The sequence below is a fragment of the Pygocentrus nattereri genome, chromosome 5 (genome assembly GCF_015220715.1).
Source record: "Pygocentrus nattereri isolate fPygNat1 chromosome 5, fPygNat1.pri, whole genome shotgun sequence".
NCBI lineage: Eukaryota > Metazoa > Chordata > Actinopteri > Characiformes > Serrasalmidae > Pygocentrus > Pygocentrus nattereri.
Genome location: NC_051215.1, coordinates 21,089,417 through 21,102,501, shown reverse-complemented (window position 1 = coordinate 21,102,501; position 13,085 = coordinate 21,089,417). Strand labels below are relative to the sequence as shown.

Sequence of the window (13,085 nt, the reverse complement as noted above, 5' to 3'; positions counted from 1 at the left end):
ATGAGGCCGTGAACTTCAGCTTTCGCTGGATCGGTTTGCAACCAAGTGTGAAGCGGCCGGGATGAGAATCAGTACCTCTAAATCCGAGACCATGGTTCTCAGGCGGAAAAGGGTGGAGAGCCCTCTCTAGGTCGGGGATAAGCTCTTGCCTCAAGTAGAGGAGTTTAAGTATCTCTGGGTCTTGTTCACGAGTGATGGTAAAAGGGAGCGGGAGACCGGTCTGTTATGGTAAAGAAAGAGCTGAGCCATAAGGCAAGGCTCTCGACTTACTAGTCGATCTACGTTCCCACCCTCACCTATGGTCATCAGCTTTGGGTAATGACCGAAAGAATAAGGTTGCGAATTCAAGCGGCCGAAATTAGTTTCATCCACAGGGTGTCTGGACTCTCCCTTAGAGATAGGGTGAGAAGTTCGGTCATCTGATTCTGATGTACCATAGATCTCTCCTTCTGCTCATTTTAAAAAGATCTATAAACTGACCTGCACTCAGGCCGATCCAGTACAGACTCACTGCTCACCCCATGATAAACTGATTTAGGCTTTCAGCATATCCTCTTTAGTATTTTAATGCCAGTCACATTTTACCTAGAAGATTTTCTCAGGATATTTGCCAGCTTTTTGTTCGACTTTTCCCATTCCACCTTAAGTGGTGCAGCAGTCACGTTCTGAACTGCTGCCCTATTTAAGGTGGGATGGAAAAATTCGAACAAGAAGCTTCGAAAAAGGAGCTGAATTCAGCCTCGTAGTTTTAATGCTGGTAGTATTTTTGATGAGGAGTTTTAGCCTGTCAGAATCTCTCACCTAGAGATTTTTTTTACGGGTATATCTGTAAATTTGCGCTACAGTAGAATATTTTTACAAGGTAGCACAGCTACTGAGCAGCACCACAGCCTGCCTTAGTTTAGTGTAGCTTAATGACATCAAACTGATGTGCAGTACCTTTTGCTCACATGTAGCAATATTAGTATTACAGCACTTTAACGACCTCGTAATTCAGAGGATCCAGTGGCATTCGAGAGAAGAATGTTCACAGGATGCAACGTATCAGGTTCTGAATATTTTTATTTAACACAGGGGGCCCTAGAGACGACTTTTTGATGACGACCCTATTCATTCTGGCCCATAGAGAACTGGAGCTCAGACCCGGAATTCCTAATATGGGCATAACGAGGACTACAGAATGATGCATGACTACAGTAGACTATAGGGTACTTTCTGTTAGAGAAGTCTGTCCCGAACCCTAAACCCTAAATTTACACTTGGGAAAAGAGTACATTCTCCCTTTTTGGCATTTTTTTCAAAGTAGTTTTTAAAATTATCTTTTTGATTCCTTTTTAAAATCTAGTTGAAAGATTTGGATTTCTCATGGGTTTAATTTTTTATATAAAACTTCATTCTAAAAATTTTGTGCCAACAAAATACGAAGCATTACGAAAAGAGTTTCAGTCTATTTATGGGGTCTTATTTTAGCCATGTCCCTGTATTTTAGAGCAGGAAGTGAGGCTGCATCCCTGTCCCTCATGGCTACACGGTGAGCAGTTAGATCCCATTATTTTGAATTAAATGTGTCCCAAAGTCTGAAACATTAAGAATTGCCATATTTTCTGCAGTTCAGCACTTTTTTGTGTTTTAATGTAAAATATGATGATCTGTGCGAACAGCTGCTCAAAGTTTTTTTTTTTGAGCTCAAAATGTCACGACTGAAATATTTGGTAAGGTTTGAGTAGAGTTATGATTGTTTTGATAGAGATAAATTGTATCGTTTAATCATTAGATCATAATTAATGTTTAAAGTCACTCAGAGCAAAAGGATTTTAGTCTAAAGTCAGATAAAAGTCCCAAATGTGGTTGAGCTCTGACTTTAAACCAGTTCAGTAGAATCATCCATATCACTGTTGTCGGAAAACCTTGTATCGTTTTCGTTTTTCGGTTTTTGACATGATTTGAAAATGACTGTTGCTCTTTACATTGTGTGTAAATTTCATAATGAATCGACCTAAAGAAACGACCCAAAATTACTTGGAATACGTCTGGTCACATTGACTTACATTAACAGCAAAGTAGGTTTTTTTCTCATCCTGTAAAGTTACCATTTTGGAGATACAAGGTTTTGTTCCGACAACAGCAGTATGTTTATACGGCTCTGCTCTTCTCTTTTGTGATTTTTTTAAAATAAAATGCTAAAGCCCCAAAGACAGATGTGTGACCAGTCACAAAACAGAGCAGATGTGTTGCGCTGGGCTGAGTGAATCAGACACAGCAGCACTGCAGGAGTTTTTAAACAATCTCTGTCCACTCTATTAGACACTCTTACCTTGTCGGTCCACCTTGTAGATGTAAAGTCAGAGACGATAGCTCATCTGCTGCTGCACAGTTTAAGTCGGACATCCTCTTGTCCTTCATCAGTGGTCACAGGACGCTGCCCACAGGACGCTGTTGGATGTTTTTGGTTGGTGGACTATTCTCAGTCCAGCAGCAACACTGAGATGTTTAAACACTCCAGCAGCACTGCTGTGTCTGATCCACTCACACCAGTACAACACACACTAACACACCACCACCACATCAGTGTTACTTCAGTGCTGAGAATGACCCACCACCCAAATAGTACCTGCTCTGTGAGGGTCCATGGGGGTCATGATCACTGAAGAACAGGGTAAAAGGGGGCTAACAAAGTATCAGAGAAACAGATGGACTACAGTCTGTAACTGTAGAACTACAAAGTGCAATAATATAGTATATAGTATATAATAAGTGGATCCGATAAAATGCACACGGTGGTGGTTTTAATGTCATTCCAGATATAAATGCTGTAAATGTTGAATGTTTTTATCTTGTGTTTTAAGAGAAATTGCTCAGAGCGTCACTCTCGAGAACATTGAGACTCAGGCCTTCAACAGCCTCCTCAACCTCTCAGAGATGTAAGTGTGACTTAAAGACCAGCAACATATTTTTATTTCATGTGTAGAAATCAGACCGAATCTCAAAACAACTGAAATGTGGCTTCTGAGAAACAATCCATGTCTAATATTTCCCTTTGAGATTGTTGTAAGCTTAATTTAAGATTGTGTAAGTTATTTCCAAATATTTTTTACTTGTTTTAAGTCATTTGATTAAGTAAATTATACTATATTGGCAGATAATTTTGCTTGTTTGAAGAAATGTGCTTGAAACCAGCTCCAGTTTTGAGAAGATTTTGGTCTGAAAAGCATTTTTAAACCCCATTCATGGTGGAGGGATACATGCAGGGCACCGTGAGGCAAAATAGTCCCCAAAGAAAATGTATTACTCCAGATTTTCCACTATTTTCCATCATCAACATTCCATATAAACTCAGAAGACTCGTGTAGGTTCACTGGTGGTTCTGAATGATAAATAAAATGTCTATATTTGTGTTGTGGTCATGGCGACCCCTGGTTCCTATCACCACCACTATAAAGACATCTGAACCATTTCACATCAAACCACTCTGAATCTCTCTGTTTACACCTCAAACACTGAATTATGTGGGAATTTTGAAAAATAGGTGCAGTTCCCCTTTGGGGGCTTATGTAGGCTTACATAGGAAATATAGTTTGGATATGTTGGATATCTCAACATTGTTGAGTCAGTAAAATATTGAACATTGAACATTGCTGTGTCAGTAAAATATTGAACATTGAACATTGCTGTGTCAGTAAAATATTTTCGATACTGGACGCTGAATCTCGGCTCCAAAGTGCGCAGCATAGCACGAAAGCCCTGGTTCTCAACAACCAAAAAGACTGCAGGTCACATAGCAGCAAAGTCTCAACTCGCCAGCAGCTATGAAAAGACATACATATACATAAATACATAGAGACGAATGGACTTATTGGCATTTATAAGCAGCACGGTTGGTTTCCTGGTACGTTAAATCTGTAATGAGAGACTGTCTCAAAAAAGTTGCGAAGATGAAGCCTCACCTCTTTTGAATTTTCCTGTTCCACCTTAAATGGTGCCACAGTTACATTTACCCAAGTTCCACCTTTTATGTTCTGTCAACATTACTTCATATATTAAATATTTAGAAAATCGATTTTTGACATTTATGAATCAATTTAGAATCGTTTACGTCCGCATCGCAATGCGTCTAAAAATCTAAAAAGGGATTTATTCAGCACCCAAAAGGGTTCACACGTTTACTGTTACAAGCCTGATTTGTTTGGAATTGAAGTTCACTTTCAGCTGCTTTTTTTAAAAACATTTGATATAGAACCATCGAAAGCACATTCTGCACCAACATGAAGAACCATTTCTTGATGCAAAGAGCCCTGTCTTGCCAAAGGTTTTTGAGAGCTCATGGTTCTACACCGCAAAAAGTGATATCGTAGGAAGTGAAGACATCTGAAATTTAGCCACTATATCTAATATTTCTCGTTATGAAATCAGTGTCAGGGTGTTGTTAGATTATTACACTTATTTCCAGAAATTTTTACATCTTTTAAGCAATTTTATGGTGCAGACCATTTTACTTGTTTCGAGAAATAATGAAGATAATTTTGCCAGTTTCATAAAATTATGCCTCAAACTAGTAAAATGATCTGCCAGTGAAATAAGACACTTTCATAGGACTAAATGAATTGAAATGAGTTAAATAATCTTATAGTGTTCATACAATAATCTCACAATGAGACAATTTAGATATATTGTCTGCACTTGAGATGCTTCCACTCACTCAGATCATTTCTGCAGTGTATTTTGATGCTCCTCGGATGTGAATCATGTGTGCTGCTAGTATGATTCCTTTATTAAAGACATGTAGTTCATTGTTAAACTGTCACACTATGATTTGATTGCAGATCTATCCAGAACACGCGGAGCCTGGTTCACATCGGCCAGCGGGCCTTCAGTAACCTTCCCAAGCTGAGATATCTGTAAGTGCTTTATGTCTTCTGAAAAGGCTTTCCATCATATTTCAGGGGTGCAAATGTTTTTGCATAATTCCAGCTGCTGGAGACTTTCCTAAAGAATGCTGAACATTCTGAGGCCCTGAGTTCGATTCACCACTCAGACCTGTGTCACATCTGCATTACATGAGTGGCCAATCTCAGAGGAAGGGGAGGACTATCAGAGCATCGGCATCCCTCGCTATTTTTAAGAAACTCCTGAAGACAGAGCTCTTCAGGGAGCACTTACTCTAATCGCCTCTTGCAATCTAACCACTACCAACCTCATCTCCTTCTTGCCCTCCTTCCCTTCTCTACCCACTATTACCCTTTGGCCTCCTTTAAGGCCTGACTATGTTTGTTCTATGTACCTCATTATTTGTAAGTCGCTTTGGATAAAAGCGTCTGCTAAATGTAATGTAATGTAATGTAATGTAATGTAATGTAATGTAATGTAAAGGACTGGTCATTCAAACAGGACACACTCATCCATATGGAAAAAAATATATGGGCATTTGAAATACTTTACAAATACATGTCAGTTGATGTTGAAACACATTCCAAACACTAAACTGTGTTTCAGAATATTGTGCCATATTAACCAAATATATTTTAAAATGCATTTATTTTAAAATATATGGGGAAATATTACACAAAGAAATGTATCAAAGAGAAATAACTGTATGTAAATGTGTTTATCAGCTCCATCTGAAAATGTATGAAAGTATCCAGAATCCTGTCTGATGCTCTTCACTGTCTGATAGCTTTAGAAATGAGTTCATTTTATGATTAAAATGATCTTCATTTTAAATCTGATCAAATGATCCTTTAACAGGACAGAAGAGAGGGCTGTTGGTATTGATACTCAGTTCTGATCTCATATCTTGTTTATTTGAAGTACATTGAGTGTGAGAGTCTGATTGCAGACATGCGTGGTTAATGTAAAGTCAGTACCGTTCATTCAGCTCATGTGTATTTAACATCACGGTGAAAGGGATGTTATGTTATTGGCGATGTGTGTTACAGGCATCAAATTCAAAATGAGTGAATATTTGCAAAAAACAATAAAGTTTATCCGTTTGAACATGAAATATATTGTCTTTGTAGTGTATTCAGTTGAATATAGGTTGAAAAGGATTTCATTGTTAAACTGTCACACTATGATTTGATTGCAGATCAATCCAGAACATGCGGGTCCTGGTTCACGTCGGCCAGCGGGCCTTGCAAATCATTGTATTCTGTTTTTATTTATGTTTTACACAACGTCCCAACTTCATTGGAATTGGGGTTGTAAATGCATTATAAATAGATATTTAATACTTCACTTGAGCTAAAACAGTAAAGGAACAGAACTAAATGTGGTGTCACAGATTCCCTTGGGGATTCCCTTGGGAATGATGAGGCTAAGTGGTCGAGGGCAGTTTAAACCAGTACTGAACTGGGCGGTGAATAGATGATGTGAAATACAGGACTGTTATATATTTTTCAATATAAACAACCAAGTAAAGGAAGATCTGCTCCTCTCTTTCTTACTCTGACCTGATTTGTGTGTGATTGGCTGAAGTGTTTAGACAAAAGTCTGTTTAACTCTTCTTCCAAGGACCCACTGCTAATCTTCACAGCCCCCATTAAAACACAAACAACTCCAGCCTGAGTACGACACCATCCTGAAGGACAGGCAGATTGGTGTTTACCATGTTATTTTGGTTTTGATAAGTTCCACTGTTTCTCATTTCCACAGGAGCATCTCCAACACTGGGATTGCTGCATTTCCTGACCTGACGTCCATCTCATCTCTCGAAGCTTCGTTCATGCTGTGAGTTCTGAGTCACATGGTGTCACATATTGGCCCAGCTGGAAAAATGGACAGCAAACAAGTGAAGTTCATGGCAAATGGCACACTCTTAAAAAGACAAGTTCTATACAGAACCCTTTTCTTTACTAAGGAACCCTTGAAGAACCATCTTTCTTGAGTGTGCATCTACAGCATATTCTCCATCCATTTGAAGAACCATTTCAAGATGCAAAGAGCCCTTTAATCATGCAAAGGGTTCTTTGAGTGCTCATGGTTCTATATAGAACCCTTTACTTTACTAAAGAACCCTTGAAGAACCATCTTTCTTGAGTGTGCATCTACAGCACATTCTCCATCAATCTGAACAACCATTTCATGATGCAAAGAGCCCTTTAATCATGCAAAGGGTTCTTTCAGTGTTCATGGTTCTATATACAACCATTTTCTTTGCCAAAGAACCCTTGAAGAAGCATCTTTCTTGAGTGTGCATCTACAGCATATTCTCCATCAATCTGAACAACCATTTCATGACACAAAGACCCCTTTAGTCATGCAAAGGGTTCTTGAGCATTCCTGTTTTTTTTTTTTACTACAGAACCCTTACCAAAAATCTTTTTAGGTATGTACACTCTTTAAAATGGTTCTTCAAGGGTTCTTTAGTAAAGACAATGGTTTAGAACCATGCATTCTGTACAGAGCAATTTGTATGCTTAAGTAATTCTTTGCCTGGTGAAATGTTCTTCAGATTTATGTCGAATGTGTTGCACATGGTTCTATAAAGAACCTTTTTTGAAAATTGTTCTATAGGGCACCAGAAAGGGTCCGTAGGCATTGATACGCAGTTCTGACCTGATGTCTTGTTTATTTGAAGTACATTGTGTGTGAGAATCTGATTGCAGATGTATATGTTTACTGTAAAGTCAGTACCATTCGTTCAGCTCCTGTGTATTTAGTTATATCAGAGACCTTTAATAAAACTATATACAATTGAAAAAATATGATAACAAACAAATACTTTTTGTCATTTGTATACATTGCAGTAAGGTGTTGATATCATACATTTTGGATATATATTTTTACATATTACTAAAATGACAGTGGGAGAAAAACGGTTCCAGAACATTCAATGTTGTATGGTCGATAGTGTGATGATAGTAATTGTGTATTTAATATTAATGTTTTAGTGATATCTGTGACAACCTCCACTTGCGCTCAGTCCCACCGAATGCCTTCAGTGGAATGACAAGTGAAGACACCACAATGTGAGTATATCATGGCGTCAATCAAACCATCACCAAAACACAGATTGAATCTGTTTACATTTGCTTTGTGTGCCCAGATTATTAAAGGACCCATATCATGGAAAAACAAGTTTTCTTGCTCTTCTGAAATGGTGAAATTTGAAGTTACATGCAAAGTTCACTCCATAGTCCTCATTACAGTCAATGTTTAAGCAGTAGAACCCAAGGTGGAGTGTTTTATTGCGAAAAAACATCACGACTGTGATTTGGTCGCCGTAGATCATCACAGCTGTGATGTTAACACACTCCTCGAGTGTTCTATTGCTTTAATACAATAGTTAAATAAATAAAGTAAGAAATTAATAAACTGGGCCGTGAACGCGGCGTTTAATATGGTTTAATGTTCAGTTCCTTCCTCCAAATTATTGTTCCTTAACGATCAGCTTGTTGCTACATCAGAGGTAGAGCTCCGCCCACTCACTGCACAGCCGGCAGTTCATTCTCCAGCTCCTTACACTAAATTCCCAAATTGTCATCACCACTGAGCAGCTTTTCAGTCGGCAGCTGTGACAGAAGAACAGATAAACAACCTGGAATCAGCCAGAAATGAACCCAATGCCATTCACCAAACGTGTCGTCTGATCTTCAGAGTCTGACCAAATCAGACTGAGCCATAAAACTGCCGCAATATCAGGTTCAGCTCAGTTTGATCAGTTTTTTCCAGATCAATATTAATGCTGTTTTGTTCCAGCCAGTCTGAACAAGCTTCTTACAGCCCATTTAGTTTGGTGAATGGCTTTTTGAATAAAGCATAACACAGTGCAGCCAATCAGAACAGAGCTCATTTACATAAATCAGTCTTAAACTTATTTCTTAAACTTAAAAAAAATTCACCATTTTTCAAAGTTTCTGCATAACGCTGTGTGTGAGATGTAAACAGAGCGGTTTGGTGTGAAATGGTTCAGATGTCTTGATAGGAACCAGGGGTCGCCATGACTAAAACACAAATATAGACATTTTATTTACCATCCAGTACCACCAACATATGAAAAAAAACATTCTTTGTTTCCAGTGCAAATGAATATAAAGTGATTTCAGACCATTTCTATTGGACCAGTCATCATGAATTCTCCACAAAATGTAAAAAGCAGTTATTTTCAGATTATGTCAAAAAATTAAAAACACCAAAAAAGGACATATACTCCGCCAGCAATGATATGTAATGTTGATGATGGTAAAATAGTGGAAAATCTGATGATTTTAATCCTGTGGATTAACCATGAATGCAGCTGTCAAATTCTATGTCTGCATCTTTGTGATGATCCAGCTCAGAAATCCAGTTCAAACCCTTCCTGAATCCGTAGAGCCGCCCTTTCCATTCCATCTCATCAGAAGATCATATGAGACTCACATCCAGAGTTATGAGCCTATGACGAGGGGCTGAGATACATGTCATCTGCCTCTCGTCGTGTGGAACTGATGGATTCGTGTGTCTGTCTAAATTCTGTGTGAAACTGACCGATGGACACTCAGGAAACCACTAAGGACTGACCGTCATGCCGGACACCCTTCATTCTTCATTAAGTCCACATCAGAGACTCGTGTGAAATGGCATCAGAGAGTTTACAGCTGCTGAAGCTGCTGCAGCAGGTTTAGAAAGTAGTGATGAAGATAATGGAGCATTTTGATATGAAATATATGAGGATCATGTTCCATGAAGAACCTTTAGTTCAATTTTAGTTTTAATTTATTAACTGTATTCATCACTATTTAATATGACTACTACTAATAATAATAGCGTATTCATAACTATTTCATTTAGGAACTTTCTGTGAGGGAACTTTTAGCGGTGGACATCTGGTTCCTATCACCACCACTGTGAATAATTGTGACTCGGTAAGTTTATCTAGAACAGAGTGTTTCACACCAAACCTCTCTGAGCGACTCCGTTTACATCTTAAACATTTAATCATTCAGAAATTTTGAAGGTGGATTTGTCCTTTAGGGTTGGGACAGTATGATTATCGCTGGATTTTATGCTGCAGTAAATCCCGGTCTTAGTTAGCTTGGGCCTACGCTCTGCAGGATGAGATGGTCTCCATGAGCAGTCTAAAGCATTTAGAAGAGCAAACTCAGTTTTTTTTTTTATGATGATACTGTATGTTGGCTAAAAACAGATTTACAGACCAAACATTATTTAAATTGTTGCAGTAAGTATCTGTGTTAACGATGCGGCTGCCACTCTTCTTCTCTTTTCTAGGAACCTTTATAACAACGGCTTCAGAGAAATACAAAGCCATGCCTTCAACGGGACAAAATTAGACATACTGTAAATACTGCCCTTTTTAGAATTTACATCAGTGCCTTTGCTAAAAACATGTCAAATACACAATTACGCTCACCTTACAATCATGTTCCTTTTCTTAGAATATTGAAGAACAACCGAAACCTACAAATAATCCACAGAGACGCCTTTAGAGGAGCTGCTGGCCCTACTGTACTGTAAGTGTTGCCCTGCAGAAGAGTAAGGCCCAGTCCCATTTTACCCCTCGCCATTACCACTCAGCCCTACCCTTCTGTTTTGCGTGTTGTCATCTGTGGGGTCGGGTGTCCTGATTCTTGTTGAGATAGAGAGGTCAGATGAAGTGTTGGGGCTACATGACACTCCAAACAGAGGTTTTTCAGGGACTCCAATCAGAGAGATATGAGGAAAAAAAGAAAATCCAACATGTTGGCTGAACAAGAGACCAAAGAAAGCCACACACATGAGAATTTTCTCTGTTAAAAATTATATTATTATTATTATTATTATTATTATACTAATTATTATACTAGTTTAATGTCGTTTCAGTATTATTGTCATTTTCTTCATAATAAGTATATACAATCACTAGTAGTGCTGATGTCTCAGTATCTAGCTGGCAAATTTTCCCATTCCACCTTAAATAGTCCAGCAGTTCTGACACCTAAAGTGCCAGAATGTGACTGCTGCATCATTTAAAGTGGAAGAGGAAAAATCGAACAAGAATCTGGTGAATATCTGACTTCAGCTTCATGTCACTGAAGAGTTAGAGGTGGGTGATAAATAATGAATAATGAATAAATAATTGCCCCCCTCTTTGAAGGCATATGATGCCCTAAATGTAACTAAAGCCCAACAGTGAGGAGCTGAACTTTACCCTCCTCTGCTGTCACTGCAGACGGGCAGGGTCACCTACTGAGCAGCGCTAGCAGCTGTTAATGAAGTGATGCTCTTTTTATTTGAGGGTCCAATTTCAGAGGGAATATTTCAACCATTGCCCTGTAACTCAGTTCCAAGGGGCAAAGACACTTGAAATCAAGGGTTAGGCATAAAAACAAGAAATAGGACTGGGCCTAAATGTGACATATAGTACAGTGAGCACCGTTCATTTATTTAATATCCTGACAAAACAACAAATACAAGTTATTCATTTTGCAGCCTTAGAAAAAAGCAGAAAACACATTTTTAACAAAAAAAAAGCCTCAACAGCTAAATCAGTGAGTCCTTCTTCACCTTTATTCCAGCTTCCAGTCTTTTCAGGAGACTCACTTTCAGCTCCTCAAAGAATCTGCAGACACACCTCCAAAGCTCAGTCTTAGAAGCTGGTTGATGATTTTCTGAACTAATCAAACCCATTCAGTGGTGTTGAGGTCTGGACTCTGGGGTGGTCAGTCCATCGTTCAGCTTCTTTGTTTGATGTGTCTTTCTCCTTTTCTCAGTGAGGTTCTTCTTGATCAGCTACACGTCCTTTCAGACCCACAGCACTGAGTGGTCTTCTCACAGTGGAAGGATGGACAGAAACACCTGTGGATGTTTTCAGATCTGAAGCAGCTTGATTTTCTCCTCTCTCAAAGATGAAAGCTTTCAGTGCTGTTTGTCTGATAGGGGCAGGTTTGGGGTCGACCAGCTCTTCCAGGTGGTTGTTAGGAACCATGTTTTCTCAGCTTTTAATAATCTCCTTAGCAATATCTAATAAAAATGAACAACTTGTACTTAATGACTGCTTTGCCTCGAAAATAAATAAGATGAGATGGTGGTCTCTGTAATACATATGTCTTTGTGTAAAGCCTGTTGATAATGCAGGAGTTTAACAGCAGCCTAAGCTGATTTATTGAATTATTGTCTGCATTTATAGTTTCTCTTTGTTTGTATATGAAGAAGCTGCGTTCACTGCACTGTTGCTGTGTTGTAGAGACGTGTCCTCCACAGCTCTGGAGACGTTGCCATCTGTTGGAATGCAGTCGGTTCAGAAGCTGGTGGCTCACTCTGCATTCTCGCTGAAGAGGCTGCCTCCCCTGAAGATTCTGGAGAACCTGAGAGAAGCTCAGCTCACCTACCCCAGCCACTGCTGCGCTCTGCTCAGCTGGGATGCAGACAGGTTCCTGTTCCTTTAAATACCCATGCTTCATTCACCATTCAGTGGCTCATCATTACTACACTCCTAACAAAGATGGTTCTTCATGGTTTCTTTAGTAAAGACAGTGGTTCTGTATAGAACCATGAACACTCAAAGAACCACTTGCATGTTTTAACACATTCTCTGTCAATATGAAGAGCCATTTCAATATCCAAAGAGCCCTTTAAGCATACAAATAGTTCTTTAAGTATTCATGGTGGTTGATTGCATGTTGAAATGGTTCTTCAGATTGATGGAGAATGTGTTGTGTATTGTTCTATATAGAATCTTTTTGAAAAGGGTTGTATATAGCACCAAATAGCGTTCTTTTGCTATATACAAACTTAACAACGTATCAATAAAAGAATGCTTTTATGTGCTGCATAGAACCACATACATAACATTCTCCATCAATCCGAAGAACCTTTTCACCATGCAAAGAACCACCATGAGCACTCAAAGAACCATTTACATTAGTTCTTTGCATAGTGAAATGGTTCTTCAGATTGATGGAGAAGGTGTTATATATGGTTCTATACAGGACCTTTTTTGAAAAGGGTTCTATTTTGCAACATTCTAATGGATATAAACTTGACAATGTAACAGTAGCAGAACCCATTTTGGTGGTACCATATGGTATATAGAACCATATACAACACGTCCTTCATCAACCAGTTTCACCGTGCAAAGAACCCTTTGAGCATGCAAATGGTTCTTTGAGTGT

The 13,085-nt window shown here is 38.8% G+C and overlaps 1 protein-coding gene across 1 annotated transcript in view; it reads left to right on the top strand.

Moving 5' to 3' along the window:
- The window catches only part of lhcgr (luteinizing hormone/choriogonadotropin receptor), a 36,744-nt gene that overhangs the window by 18,124 nt on the left and 5,535 nt on the right, over positions 1-13,085 (top strand). Inside the window, exons 3-9 of the mRNA XM_017702628.2 lie at positions 2,847-2,921; positions 4,821-4,895; positions 6,649-6,723; positions 7,887-7,964; positions 10,204-10,272; positions 10,371-10,445; positions 12,158-12,343. Coding sequence (XP_017558117.1) covers positions 2,847-2,921; positions 4,821-4,895; positions 6,649-6,723; positions 7,887-7,964; positions 10,204-10,272; positions 10,371-10,445; positions 12,158-12,343 — 633 coding nt within the window. The remainder of the gene's footprint in view (positions 1-2,846; positions 2,922-4,820; positions 4,896-6,648; positions 6,724-7,886; positions 7,965-10,203; positions 10,273-10,370; positions 10,446-12,157; positions 12,344-13,085) is intronic.